The 14405-nt window shown below is 44.0% G+C and overlaps 1 protein-coding gene and 1 non-coding gene across 2 annotated transcripts in view; one reads left to right on the forward strand and one right to left on the reverse strand.

Annotated features, from left to right (window-relative positions):
* Nucleotides 1-203: 203 nt before the first annotated feature.
* ZBTB5 (zinc finger and BTB domain containing 5) overlaps nucleotides 204-14405 on the reverse strand; it is a 39388-nt gene continuing 25186 nt past the window's right edge. The window contains exon 2 of the mRNA XM_017543198.2: nucleotides 204-4595. Within this exon, the coding sequence (XP_017398687.1) occupies nucleotides 2558-4591 (2034 nt within the window). The 5' untranslated portion in view covers nucleotides 4592-4595 and the 3' untranslated portion in view covers nucleotides 204-2557. The remainder of the gene's footprint in view (nucleotides 4596-14405) is intronic.
* LOC119473333 lies at nucleotides 13787-13919 on the forward strand. Its single transcript, XR_005202544.1, has one exon. It is a non-coding gene; the product is annotated as a small nucleolar RNA SNORA48 (small nucleolar RNA).

Consider the following 14405-nt stretch of genomic DNA (forward strand, 5'->3'; position numbering starts at 1 on the left):
AGGTTTCATCATGTTGGCCAGGCTGGTCTCAAACTCCTGACCTCAGGCAATCTGCCCACCTCGGCCTCCAAAGTGATGGGATTACAGGTATGAGCCACCACACCCAGCCTGTTAATAGAGGACAGCATTATTTTCTAGGTTAGCAAAGAGATATTACCGTCTTTTGTTTCAACCTTAATAACCTAAACAAAAAAGAACACAAATTTAGAGGCATGAATATGACAAATTTTTTATTTCAAAATCTCAAGTTGTAACCAGCATAGCACCACTGACATGGATGCCTTGATAGAACTTTATGATCTGATCACCAGAAAAGATTCTATATGATCATGCCAGACTATAATTAAGGCTAACCAATCAAAATTCAGGTAGAAACTACACATCATAGGAACCCTGGGACTGGTTTCCTAGGGAACCCTGGAAGAATTTAAGTGCTACAGCATGTACAAGGACACTGGTCCACAAGCTTGCTTCTCACACATAAGAAACTGACCGACTAAGAGGTAGATGAGAGATTCCAGGTTCCATCTAGCAGTGGAGAGGCAGAGCTCTAACATGTATCAGAGATAAGCCCCCAAAGCTAAGCCCCACTTAGCTTCAGCAGAGGTGAGCGGGCAGGCTCCTGGCACTCCAAATGGAAGTGAAGGAGGCCTGCACTGCTCTGCCTGTGTCACTGGCTCCTCTCCCTGGGTCTAGGCAGGGCCTCTCTTCTTTTCTCCAGGCTAACCCACCTGTGTCCCAAGGTTAATCTCACAAGACACTGGTCCCTACATCATGTAGAGGGTAGATGGGGAGCCTTCTAATCCCATGTCAGAACATGACTGCTAACAAGGAGCCACACATGACACTGAATTTTACAGGTGACCCCCATATCCTCCAATAGGCGCTTTCCCACATCTACTTGAAAGGAATCACAGGTTTTCCTTTGGGCTTTTTTTCCTGGGAATCTGTCCATAGGAGATGCCAAGCCCCCCAGAACATGAAATTATCACAGATGTGTAACTGCACGCTCTAGATTAACAGGAGAGAAAACACACAATTTTTGCTTCCAGCTATACATACCTTTCTAAACACAAAAACTGAATTTATCTGAATTATGCATGATGGTTTGGTATCTCTAAGCTATATAAAACAAAATGAACTCATGTTCATGCATGAATTAAACTGACTTCATGAGTTCTAGAGAGATGCATTAAGCTGTGCTGTTCCCCTGGATGCACACCTGCCTTCACACAGGTGCCACTAATAGCCTCGGTGACACAGTGTCAAGAGGACAGCAAGGTGAGGCTGTAGGGCCCAGAGATGCCCTGGGCAGTGACCCGAGTGCCTCCAACAGTCTCAGATTCTACTTGATTCCTTCTATGCTGTGGGCTGCCTAACTCTCTTACATAGCCTAGAAAATATTCATGCATGAACACTACCATGTTTGGATTTCAAACAATTTTAAACATTTGGTATCAGATTGGGGGAGCAACAAATAATAAAATTTAGGGTCCATACTGTTTAGTACATAACAGTAGTAAAACCTATGGGGGACATTTTTAGGTAATTTGTCATGGAAAACAGTAACCTAAACCTGGGAGAGATGCTATATGGGGAGGGGAGTGTGAAGAAGTGGAGAACAGGCTTGTCCTCGGGTAGGATGTGTGAGCCTAGACAGGCCCTCAACATCTGGATGGAACAACAGGTAAATGTGCCATGAAAGACCCCACAAAACATGACTCCACATCATCAGAACAAAGACAAAAACACAAGCTCTTTTCTGACTTCCTAACTGTAACTTCTGTAATACAAGTTGGTTAAAATACTGCTAAAACAGCACATACAGAAACAATACCTTGTCACTCTCTACAAGTACATACTCCATTTACAATTTTGTTTTTAAACCAGAAAAAAACTATTAAAACATTTGTCCAACAGTGATGTATTTAAAAGTATATACACCTAATAGTCCAAGAGAATGCTCACTCTGGACCCAGTGTCAGCACCAAAGTGCAGTGTCTGTGACTGCAAATTAGGTAAAAATAAAAAATACAGTACTTTCTGAGGCCTAGGACTAGCTCATGATACACTTTAAAGCATTTGTGGCAGACAGGCGTGTCCTCAAAGGCCTTCCTTTTAGACAGGCACCAAATCACCACTGGTTACACATAAGTGCATTTTGCATCACTGTACAGGGATATAATCCCATCAGAAGGTATAGGAAATTTAAATGCTACAGTTTTACAAAAATTGCTAAAAAAAAACTTTTTTGCACTTCAATTTTTAAATTTCTAAATGTGCCACTTTTACCATCAATTACAAACTATTTTCTGACTGCATTACTCAACCCTAAGGAAGAACCTGGTTTTAGGGATTGCATACCTTTCCCAAGACGTGCACTTTACTCAGAAATGCCGCAGCACAAATACTACACGTTAGTTCTCCGGTTATTAGTTGCTGAACTATTTAGGAGCCACTGGGCAGCTGGAAGCCTCAAACCCAAAGGCATTAATTGCTTACCAAAAGAAATTCAGTCCAACAACTGGCCTCAGCATTGTCTTGTGAGGACAAACAGCTAGAGCAAAGTGCTGGGAAGATTGCTGCTCTGCCAGCGCAGGCAGGTAGTCTTTGAGTGCTTATACAGGTGGCTGGACTGACTAAACCTCTTGCCACACTTCAGGCAGGCATAGGGCTTTTCACCTGTGTGAACACGGATGTGCTTCTTACAATCTGTCAAAGTCAGAAAAGTTTTGCAGCAGATTTTGCAGGCATACTTGCGAGCTCCCTCTACAACCAAAACATTGTGCTCTGATAAGGCCTTCTTGCACTTTGACAGGACATCAGCAGATGCCCTGGTCAACTGTGGAGGACCAGACTGGGAAGGATGGCCATTTTCAAATGAGGATGTAGCTCCATTCATCATTAGCTGGGAACTGGGAGAGTTTTCTGGGATCTGTGAGCTCCTGACAGAAGTTACAACTGGCATTTTGGGAGCTATGCGGCGGTAGTATGGAAAGTTACTGGCTCCTCCCCTTGGGGAACCTATCATTACCCTGGAGAAGGAGGAGTGGAGGCCCAAACTAGACCTGGAAAAGTCCATCCCAAACTGTTCTCCTCCTTGGTAGCCTGAAGTCTGCACACACGGCAGGCCCATCACCTCCTGCATAGGCCTGACGAAGTGGGAGTCTGTAGGTTCACTAAATGGGTTCTCTACATGGGAGCCAGGGGCAGAGGAGGGGCCACCTGCAGGCCCAGCCTCTGGACTCAACAAATAGGGGGCCTCACTGTCCAGCCTGCAGTCACTAGTGGTGTTTGGGATATTATCATCATTGTTCTGATTTGCAGTAAAATTATTTCCTCTGCTCTTGTTAAGAAAATTTGAAATACTAAAAGTGGACTTATGCTCTAGGTTATTTGTGACTTCCAAAATGTGGATATCACCTACCCTGTCTGTGCTAGACTGGGGATCCGAAAAACTCCGATCACTGCTTTCAGGGCTAAGGTCTATCTTCTCAGCACTGACCACAACTCCTTCCACTTCCACAGACTCGCTGCCTTCTGCTTGTGAGGTCACATCACTCACTTCATCCTGAGGCTCAGGCGAGCTCAGGGGCTCAGATTTAACCACCACTCTCATGTGCTCCTTCTCACCGAGGCCAACCTCAGGATTTTCACACTGAAAACTACTTTTCTCAGTTGCAGCTTCCTGATCAAAACTAGTCTCAACCTGAGTTGCACGAGAGGCCATAGACAACTGTGCCATGTTGCCAGCACTGTTGTCAGACTGGCTGGGCACCTGGGCATCTTCTTGAGTGCCAAAAGACTGATCAAACATGATAGCACTGTCTTCCTGGTTATCAGTCATTCCGTCGGCTTTAGGATTATCCACAATTTTCAGAGAATCTGGTGAAAAGAATTCCTCCCGAGAATGAACCCCCGGAGGCCCATTCTCTGGTGTAACATCTGAAATGGCAGACTCTTCCATGGAGGGCCGAAGGCGCTGCCTGGCCCGCTCCTCTGCAGACTGCTTACGCTTATGAAGGCGTCTCATGGGGAAAGGCGTGCGCTGATCCAGGTTACTGCGCATGGAAGAGCTCATAGGGGCTGGCTGCTCCTCACCAGTCTGGCTGGAATTGAGGGCTGAGCTCACAATGCTTAGTCCCAGCTGCTGTAACATAAAGGAGCGCTGCATGCGGGCACTTTGCTCCTGAACACGCTCACTGGGGGGAGACATGGGCAGCGTCCTTGTTGTTAAGTAATGTTTACATGCCTTAACAACAGAGTTCAAATGCAGGTGAGAGGCTGCCAATAAGACATCCATAACATTGCTCTCCCCTAGCATGAGGGTGGAGGTATACATCATGTCAATCAGTGCAGCAAAGGCCTCTGCTGTCACCACCTCACTATCCAACTGGATCATGTTCATGGTCTGATCTCCTTCTGCCACTGAGAACAGTGCTCGGAAATGTGTGCTGCATGCTGCTAGCACGGAGCGATGGGCTTTAAAGTGTCTATTCCCCACTACGATGACACAATCACAGAGCTGGCCATGAAGTCTCTGGTAGTTCAGCTGCTGGAAGATTTGTTCAAAGTGACCAGGAAAATCCATGATCCTACAGGAAAACAAAGAAAGAAAAGTTAAGACCTAGAAAAGCTTCAGTCAAAGTCAGAACATAAAGGGTGTGATGAAAAGAGTAGAATGGATGGCCAAGCTTGGACCTTTGAAACCTGTGATATCTCTGATGATGGGCACATACACTGAGAGCATGTCATATAAGGAACAAATGCCAATTTAGCCATCAGCCCAGCAGGCATGCACACCTGTGGGCTCCGCTACTGACAGGGTCCCCTTTACTATTCATATGAGCCACATATACCACTGAGGGTCTAAGTTAGTAAAGACCAATGTGTGAGTGATGGCGTATATATCCCACAGAAGTTTGTTAGAGTTCTGCATTCCCTCAGGATGAGGAATGAATGCCAAGAAATTCCAAAGTCTTAGTAACCTTAAATAAGCGAAAAGGGCAAATCAGTATTAGTGTGGAAGATTTCCAGTTATAGATGGTAGCAGACTGCACACACATTTGCCCCCTGCTTATTCCTGAAACCCCACTAAAAAGACACGAAGCCGGACTTGGTGGCTCATGCCTGTTAATCCCAGTACTTTGGGATCCCAAGGTGGGCAGATCACCTGAGGTCAGGAGTTTGAGACCAGCCTGACCAACATGGTAAAACCCGGTCTCTACTAAATATACAAAAAATCAGCCAGGCATGGTGGCACACACCTATAATCCCAGCTAATCGGGAGGCTGAGGCAGAAGAATTGCTTGAACCTGGGAGGCGGAGATTGCAGTGAGCCAAGATCACGCCCCTGCACTCCAGCCTGGGCGACAGGGCAAGACTTAATCTCAAAAAAAAAAAAAAAAAAAAAAAAAAAAAAAAAAAAGACACTAAAGTTTTTTGGTTTAGTTGTTGTTTTAAAGGTATAAACCCACAAGAAAAAAGAAAATGAGGCAGGCTTCAATAGCATTTTGGAAGCTGGGGAGCAGGTAACTGAGTGCCAAGTGACTGAGCACAGCCTGAAAGCTAAAATCCTAAACTGGCAGTGGATAAAACAACCTGACATATAGAAATCCCTTTCCTGAAGCCAAGGAACTGGTTGCCCTTGCCAGGGAAAACGGAATGAAGGTGTGGCTAAGGCAGGAACTCTGGCTGAAAATCTATCCAATAAAAAATAAAACAAAGAAACCCTAAGCCAGATGTGGTGGCTCATGCCTGTAATCCAAGCACTTTTGGAGGCTGAGGGGGGTGGATCACCTGAGCTCAGGAGTTTGAGAACAGCCTGGGCAACAAGGTGAAACCCTGTCTCTACCAAAAATACAAAAAATTAGCCAGGCTTGATGGTGTGTGCCTGCGGTCTCAGCTACTCAGGAAGCTGAAGGGGAAGGAGGGGAGGATCACTTGAGCCTGGGAGGTGGAAGTTACAGTGAACAGAGATCACATCACTGCAGCACTCCAACCTGGGTGACAGAGTGAGACCTGTCTCAAAAAAGCCGAGCGTGGTGGCATGCATCTGTGGTCCCAGCTACTTGGGAGGCTGAGGTGGAAGGATCACTTGACCCTGGGAAGTCGAGGCTTCTGTGAACTGTGACTGTGCCACAACATTCTAGCGTAAGCAACAGAGCAGGACCCTGTCTCAAATAATAAAGATACGTGAATGAATAAGAGAAAGGGAAGGACTTAATCAGGTCCAACATCTGACTACAGAAAGAGAAAAGGCAGAATACAGAGGGGGAAAATGATGTAAGACATGGTATTTTTGAAAATTCTGAGAACCGAAGAAATCTCTTATTAAAACTAGCAAGGCCCAACAAGTACTCAACAATATGAAGATATAAATCCCCACACTAGGCTGATATCCCGAATAAAATTGGCATTCGTCTTTGCCACAGTAGCACTGAAAGCTAGAAGATGACAGTTCCTTCAAAATGATTCAAGATAATAATTTCCAACTTACAATTCCACACCCAACCAAAATATTCATCAATTATGACAGTAAGCTAAGGCATCTTCAGATAAGAACCAAAGGTTTATCCTTTCTTAAGAGGCAACTAAGATGGTAGGAAACAGAGACCCACCAGAGAAGACAGGCAAAGGGAATCCCAGGAATAATGATGAAGCCCAAGATAACAATTAGGCAGGCCTGGACAGCAAAAGCAGTCAGACTGAAGCAAGGAGGACTTCAAGGAGCGGGTCTCCAAGGAGGGTGGAAAAAAGGAATGGATTTAGAATTTACCAGTTCTATCAAAATGCAAAGATAGGTCATTAAAAAAACAAGAAGGACCAGGAGCGGAGGCTCATGCCTGTAATCCCAGCACTTTGGGAGGTGAGGCAGGCAGATCACAAGGTCAGGAGTTCGAGACCAGCCTGACCAATATGGTAAAACCCCATCTCTACTAAAAATACAAAAGTTAGCTGAGTGTGGTCGTGTAATCCCAGCTACTCAGGAGGCTGAGGCAGGAGAATCGTTTAAACCCAGGAGACAGAGGTTGCAGTGAGCTGAGACCATGCCACTGTACTCCATCCTGGGCGACAGAGCCAGACTCCGTCTCAAAAAAAAAAGGCCGGGTGTGGTGGCTCACGCCTGTAATCCCAATACTTCGGGAGGCTGAGGCGGGCAGATCATGAGGTCAGGAATTCAAGACGGGCCTGGCCAACATGGTGAAACCCTGTCTCTACAAAAAATACAAAAATTAGCCAGACATAGTGGTGGGCGCCTTCAGCTACTCATGAGACTGAGGCAGGAGAATCACTTGAATGTGGGAGGTGGAGGTTACAGTGAGCTGAGATCCTGCCATTGCACTCCAGCCAGGGCAACAAGAGCAAGAATCTGTCTCAAAAAAACAAAAACCAATTCAAAACAAAACAAAAATGAGAAAATTTTAAATGGAGCAACGATTAACTCCAGGAAAAAAATAGATTGTTTACTTGTAGAATACAATATGTAGTTCATTTGTAGGCAATATTTACACAGTCATAAAATATGTACACTAAACCAAATGTGAGATATTGGGATGATGAGAGAAAGCAACTTTGCATGGGGGTAGGGAGCACAGGAGAAATGGTATAATAAAGTTAAATCCTCACTTTCCTTATTAGTCTAGAAATACAGCCTGAAATAGTTTCTCTCAAAAAATAGTAATATAAGCATGTTATTTAGAAATACAGAAGTTGGCCACGCATGGTGGTTCATGCCTGTAATCCCAGCACTTTGGGAGGCCAAGGTTGGTGGGTCCCTTAAGCCCAGGAGTTTGAGAACAGCCTGGACAACATGGCGAAACCCCATCTCTTACTAAAAACACAAAAACAATTAGCCGGGCATGGTGGGGCATGCCTGTAGTCCCAGCTACTGGGAGGCTGAGGTGGGAGGATCGCCTGAGCCTGGGAATCAGCGGCTACAGTGAGCAGAGATCATGCCACTGCACTCTAACCTGGGAGACAGAGTGATACCCTGTCTTAAAACAAAAAAACAAAACAAAACAAAAAAATACAGAAGTCAACAGTGGAAGAAATAGCTGAAATAATTGAAAGTGGTTGCCTCTGGGAGTGGGTAATTGATGGGGAAAAAGATGGGACAGGGGAGTGCTGTTTTGTTTCTCTTTACCTATAAGCCTTATGGAACTATGTGGTTTTAAAAATATAAATGTAGGCTGGGTGTAGTGGCTCACGCCTGTAATCCTAACCCTTTGGGAGGCCGAGGTGGGTGAACTGCTTGAGCTCAGGAGTTCGAGACCAGCCTAGGCAGCAGGGCAAAACCCCATCTGAACTAAAAATACAAAAAGTAGCCAGGCATGGTGGCAAGTGCCCGCCACGTAGTCCCAGCCTACTTGGGAGGCTACGACGGGAAGACTGCTTCAGCCCAGGAGGCGGCAGTTGTAGAGAGCTGAGATCACACCACTGTACTCCAACCTGGGTGACAAAGCAAGTCTCTGTCTCAAATAAATAAATACATAAAAATGTATACAAATATACAAATCAAATTTAAAAAAACATGGTAGATACACGACATTCTAAAGGGATATACCTGAGATCTTTGCAAATCTCCAGAATTCACAAATATCAGCATGGCATTTCATAGGAAGGCAGCATGAGTGCCAAGTGGCTCCCCAGGCCCAACCACTTGCTCTGATGCCCCAGCCTTACAGGCTTACAGGCCAAAGTTGGTCAGCATCCTGGAAAATAACTGAAATGGCAAAGTCTAAGTCCACAAAACCCAAGGGTCTACTGTGGCAACTGAAACTATTTATTATGCTATTCTGGTATACCTTGAAAGTTAACTATTGGAAAAGCAAAATGCCTCAAAGCAGCAGCCACATGTTGGCCATATTCTTTTGCCTCCAATGTTTGTTGACCTTTGATGAATTTCCAACAACAAAATAGATCACTAAAATACACACTTTCCCACTGAGGTGTCTGCTCTTTGCTATCATGTATGAGAGATCAGATCTCCAAAGATGCAGCCACCACCACATCCCACTTGCCAGCAGTGGCAGGCAGCAGCACACACATCCCAGGTCCCCACCCAGCTCACCCAGGCCCCACAGAACTCAAGGCTTTGCAGACATTAAATGAAAGGCAATTACTGCTCATAAGTCTATAGCCCTGCCTTAGAAAGTACACTCATATATGAATAAATGCCAATTTCCAGAGAGGTGATTATTTTGTAGCAGTAACAGGGAAGAAACATTCTGGTTTAAGGAATAAAACAAACTAAACAGAATTGTGGTGGAAAGTTGTACAAGCCTTAGAGTTGCTCTAAGAACTAAGTGACCATGGAAGCTTGGGCCCAACAGGCAAAAACAAGGAACACCAGACATTCAGTGTTACTGCTTTCTCTCCTACTGTGGGGAACAGACCCAGCATATTAGTCCGTTTTCACACTGCCATAAAGAAATATACCCAAGACTGGGAAATTTATAAAGGAAAGAGGTTTTTTAATTGACTCACAGATCTACATAGCTGAGGTGGCCTCAGGAAACTTACAATCATTGTGGAAGGTAAAGGGGAACCAAGGGCCTTCTTCCCATGGCGCAGTAGACAGAAGAGTATGAGTGTGTGAAGGAGAAACTGTCAAATGCTTATAAAACTATCAGATCTTGTGAGAACCATTATGATAACAGCATGGGGGAAACCACCCCCATGATCCAATCACCTCCTTCCTTCCACAAGTGGGGATTACAATTTGAGATGAGATTTGGGTTGGGAGAAAACCAAACCATATCACCCAGCATTGTAACAACAGTCTCACTGGCGATAGTAACAGAGGTAATGGTACTGGTAATAAAATATATATTTGTGTGTGTGTGTGTGTGTGACAGGGTTTTACCCTGTTGCCCAGGCTAGAGTGCAGTAACATGATCATAGCTCACTGCAGCCTTGAACTCCTGGCTTCAAGCAATCCTCCCGCCAGCCTGGGATTACAGGTATAATAAAATAACAGTAACTACTGCCTAAGAGCCTGATAGTCATTATGCTAAGTACTTTTACATTATTTCTAATCTTCAAAACAATGGTGGCAGGTAGGAAGTATTTTCCTGATTTAATAGATGAGGGGGGCCATAAAAGACTGACTTCCCAAATAAATAGTATTTCAACAACCAGGCATACTAATTTAAAAAGACACGCTCCCCCCCTTTTTTTTTTTTTGAGATGGAATCTCACTCTGTCGCCGTGCTGGAGTGCAGTAGCACGATCTTGGCTCATTGTAGCCTCCACCTCCCGGGTTCAAGTGATTCTCCTGCCTCAGCCTCCCAAGTAGCTGGGACTACAGGCACGCACCACCAAGCCCAGCTAATTTCTGTATTTTTAGTAGAGACGGGGCAACATGGCAAGACCTCATTTCCAAAATAAATAAACAAATTTTTAAAATTATGGTTCCAGAAACACCATTTTGAGGAAATTTTCCAAGAGCCAGGGACCTTTGAAAAGAGCTACTGAAGTAGCTAAACACAACCCCAACAACCATAGAGGTTTAACTAATACTGGAAAATAGGCAAACAGTACACACAATCTTTTAACTTTGCATCAGCCTAGAGATCCTCAGCTCTGCACTAGATCCCCCATTATAGTCCTTGAGACCAACTCAGGTTCTCCAAGCTCCTCTCAAAGCATCGTTTCGGGATGCTCAGAACTTCCTGTTATGCCTTGTTGGCAGACCATCTTCGGGGAATACAGAGGCTAATGTCTGCACCGTAACTATGATTCTACATTGGGAAAGTGGGACTCACAATTTGTAGGCTATTCCAAATGTGACGGAGGGAAAGGGTGTTCAAAAGATTCTGTGGAGCTGCAAATAAAAGATGTCCACCATAGCATCCCTCAGACAAATAGGGCACCTCTACATATATGTAATATCCAGGTGACTTCGGAAATGCATAGTTTTACTAAGAGGTGATCTGCCTGGAACCAAAACAACAGAAAAACAGATGAGTTGATGTTACACCGTAACATCTTCAACTAGCAATTTATTAAGTCCTGACTACTCTGCCATGGACTGTGTTAAGTAGGGTGAATTTATTAAAACAAAATTTAATAAAAAATAACAGCCGGGCATGGTGGCTCACACCTATAAAGGAACATAGGTGGGAGGATCACTTGAGCCCAGGAGTTTGAGACCAGCCTGGGCAACACAGTGAGATCCCATCTCTATAAAAAAAGTTATTTAAAAAATAAATAACTGTATTTTCCAAAAACATAAGAGGGACATTGTTTTACATTTTGGAATTAACAGAAGACAACTAGATTTTCACATTTGTTTCTTCATTCAGGCATCACACATTACATGGCCTCTGGAAAACTCCACTGTACATTTCATGAAAGAATGAATTTAAAAAAGGCCCAGCGTGGTGGCTCATGCCTATAATCCCAGCACTTTGAGAGGCCAAGGTGGGCAGATCACTTGAGACCAGGAGTTTGAGACCAGCTTGGCCAACATGGTGAAACCCTGCCTCTACTAAAAATGCAAAAATTAGTCAGGTGTGGTGGCACATGACTGTAGTCTCAGCTACTCAGGAGGCGAGGCATGAGAATCACTTGAACCCGGGAGGTGGAGGTTGAAGTGAGCCAAGATTGCACCACTGCACTCCAGACTGAGCGAATAGTATGAGACTCTCCAAAAAACAGTAAAAGATGTAGGAATTAAAGAGAAATTAGGCGGAGTAAGGGTACAGAATTCCTCAGTAAGGTTTTCCTTTTAATGAAAACCAGCCCCAAATAATTTTTTTTTTGAGACAATTTCACTCTTGTTGCTCAGGAGTGCAATAGCACAATCTCAGCTCACTGCAACCTCTGGCTCCTGGATTCAAGTGATTTTCCTGCCTCAGACTCCTGAGCAGCTGGGATTATAGGCACCCACCACCATGCCCAGCTAATTTGTATTTTTAGTAGAGGCAGGGTTTCTCTATGTTGGCCAGGCTGGTCTCCAACTCCCCACCTCAGGTGATCCGCCCACCTCAGCCTCCCAAAGTGCTGGGATTACAGGTGTGAGGCACCATGCCCAGCCTCCAAATCATTTTTCTTTTGTTAGAAAGAAAATGGTACTGGTAATAAAATATATACTTTTTAATTTTTTTTTTTTTTTTTTTTTTTTTTGGTTTTTTAGACAGGGTTTTACCCTGTTGCCCAGGCTAGAGTGCAGTAGCACTTCTGTTAGAAAGAAAACCGATTTGGGGGTTGTAAAATCCCGCTGCAGACATAAATGCCAGCAATTGTGCCAATCATGTTCAAAATGGCAGCTCCATCTTCCCTTCTCTTTTTCAGCAATGTGTACAGTAAGGAGTAGACAATGGGGCAGGCCAAGGGGAAAGCCCATTTGCATAATAAGATTAGGGTGGAGTGGCAGCCTTCCCCATGTGCTAAACATCACACCTGATCAAACCAATCTGTGGGCCCGATATAAATCAGACACCACCTCCTCAAGCCTACGTATATAATCTGTCAAACTCTGCCACTGGCTGGTCTTTTCCTTTTGGAAGCCTCTCTCTCTCACTAGACAGAGAGCTGTTTTCCTTTCTCTTTGTTTCTCTCTTTTGCCTATTAAACCTCCACTCCTAAACTCCTTGTATGTGTCCGTGTCCTAAATTTTCTTGGCCCAAGTCAACGAACCCCAGGTATTTACCCCAGACAATGAAGCTGCTGCAAAAAAAGCAAATAAGTCTTTGTATCATTATAAAAAGTTCTGACCTCACAGACCCTTTGAAAAAGTCTGAGGGGCGTTATGTGGTGGGTCACTGGACTATATGAACTGCTGATCTAACAAAAATTATATTTGGAAGACAGAAAAGTGAGTAATATGCATTGAAATGCATACAGCAAAACTGGCAGAATTATAAGGAGAAATTAACAAATTCATAAAGAACAACAGTCTTACCTTTAATCAAGGAGATGTCAATAATGCCTAAACTGAAATTAAGAATTAGCTCCAAGCATATTATTTAATATATAAATGCAATTACCAAAAGAATTAGCTAAGAGTTGAAAGTGAGGCCGGGCGCGGTGGCTCAAGCCTGTAATCCCAGCACTTTGGGAGGCCGAGGCGGGTGGATCACGAGGTCAAGAGATCGAGACCATCCTGGTCAACATGGTGAAACCCCGTCTCTACTAAAAATACAAAACATTAGCTGGGCATGGTGGTGCGTGCCTGTAATCCCAGCTACTCTGGAGGCTGAAGCACAAGAATCACTTGAACCTGGGAGATGGAAGTTGCATTGAGCCAAGATAGTGCTACTGCACTCCAGCCTGGGTGACAGAGTGAGACCCTCGCCCCCAAAAAAAAAAAAAAGGAAAGCAGGGAAGGTAAGGCCTGGTGTTTGCCTTAACAAATCTTGCGGAACTACTGGTTCATTAAATGATGTTCACTGGCTAAGCATGGTGGCTCATGTCTACAATCCCAGCATTCTGGGAGGCCGAGGTGGGTGGATCACTTGAGGCCAGGAGTTTGAGACCAACCTGACCAACATGGCGAAACTCTGTCTCTACTAAAAATACAAAAATTAGCTGTGTGTGGTGGTACATGCCTGTAATCCCAGCTACTCTGGAGGCTGAAGCACAAGAATCACTTGAACCTGGGAGATGGAAGTTGTATTGAGCCAAGATAGTGCTACTGCACTCCAGCCTGGGTGACAGAGTGAGACTGTCTCAAAAAAAAAAGTGCACAATTTTACATATACTTTTGGTAAGATAATAATAAATTTAAAAAGAAAGCCTGAATAGACTATAACCATACACAATTAGAAAAAAATGTCATTGTCCCTGACCTGGATAGAGTGGCATCAGGTTGGTGGTGCCCCTCATATCAGCCAGGGACAAAGCAATTCCTTGTTCATCCCAGCTTGGCTTTTGATCTGTGCCTATGCCTGGTTCATGCCTTGGACACACAGGAAAGAAGAAAAAAAAAAAAAAGAAAGAAGAAAAAACTATCATTATAACCCCCTAAATAGCTGCAGCACTAAGTAGTTTTGTAAGAAGTGTTTATCAAATGTTATGGAAAGGATAATTCTTTTATTATTTAAATCATTTTGAGACAGAAAGCTTCCTATGATGCAATAATGACATAAACAGTCATTGTATCACAAACCAGGTAATGCAATTATTAACATAGTAATTACCAAATCTTTCTGAACAGATCAGGAAGAATGATTCATGCAGTGAAGGGCAATCTATTGCTGTGATCGTGTAACTGCTCAATAAATAGGCTTACCTTGCCCCTCTCTAGACAGCCGATTTATTAAGACAGGAGAACTGCAATAGAGAAAGAGTAATTCACACAGAGCCGGCTGTGTGGGAGGACTGGAGTTGTATTATTACTCAAATTAGTCTTCCTGAGAACTCAGGGATCAGAGGTTTTTTTTTTTTTTTTTTTTTTT

This window comes from Cebus imitator, unplaced genomic scaffold (genome assembly GCF_001604975.1).
Source record: "Cebus imitator isolate Cc_AM_T3 unplaced genomic scaffold, Cebus_imitator-1.0 Scaffold149, whole genome shotgun sequence".
NCBI classification, from domain to species: domain Eukaryota; kingdom Metazoa; phylum Chordata; class Mammalia; order Primates; family Cebidae; genus Cebus; species Cebus imitator.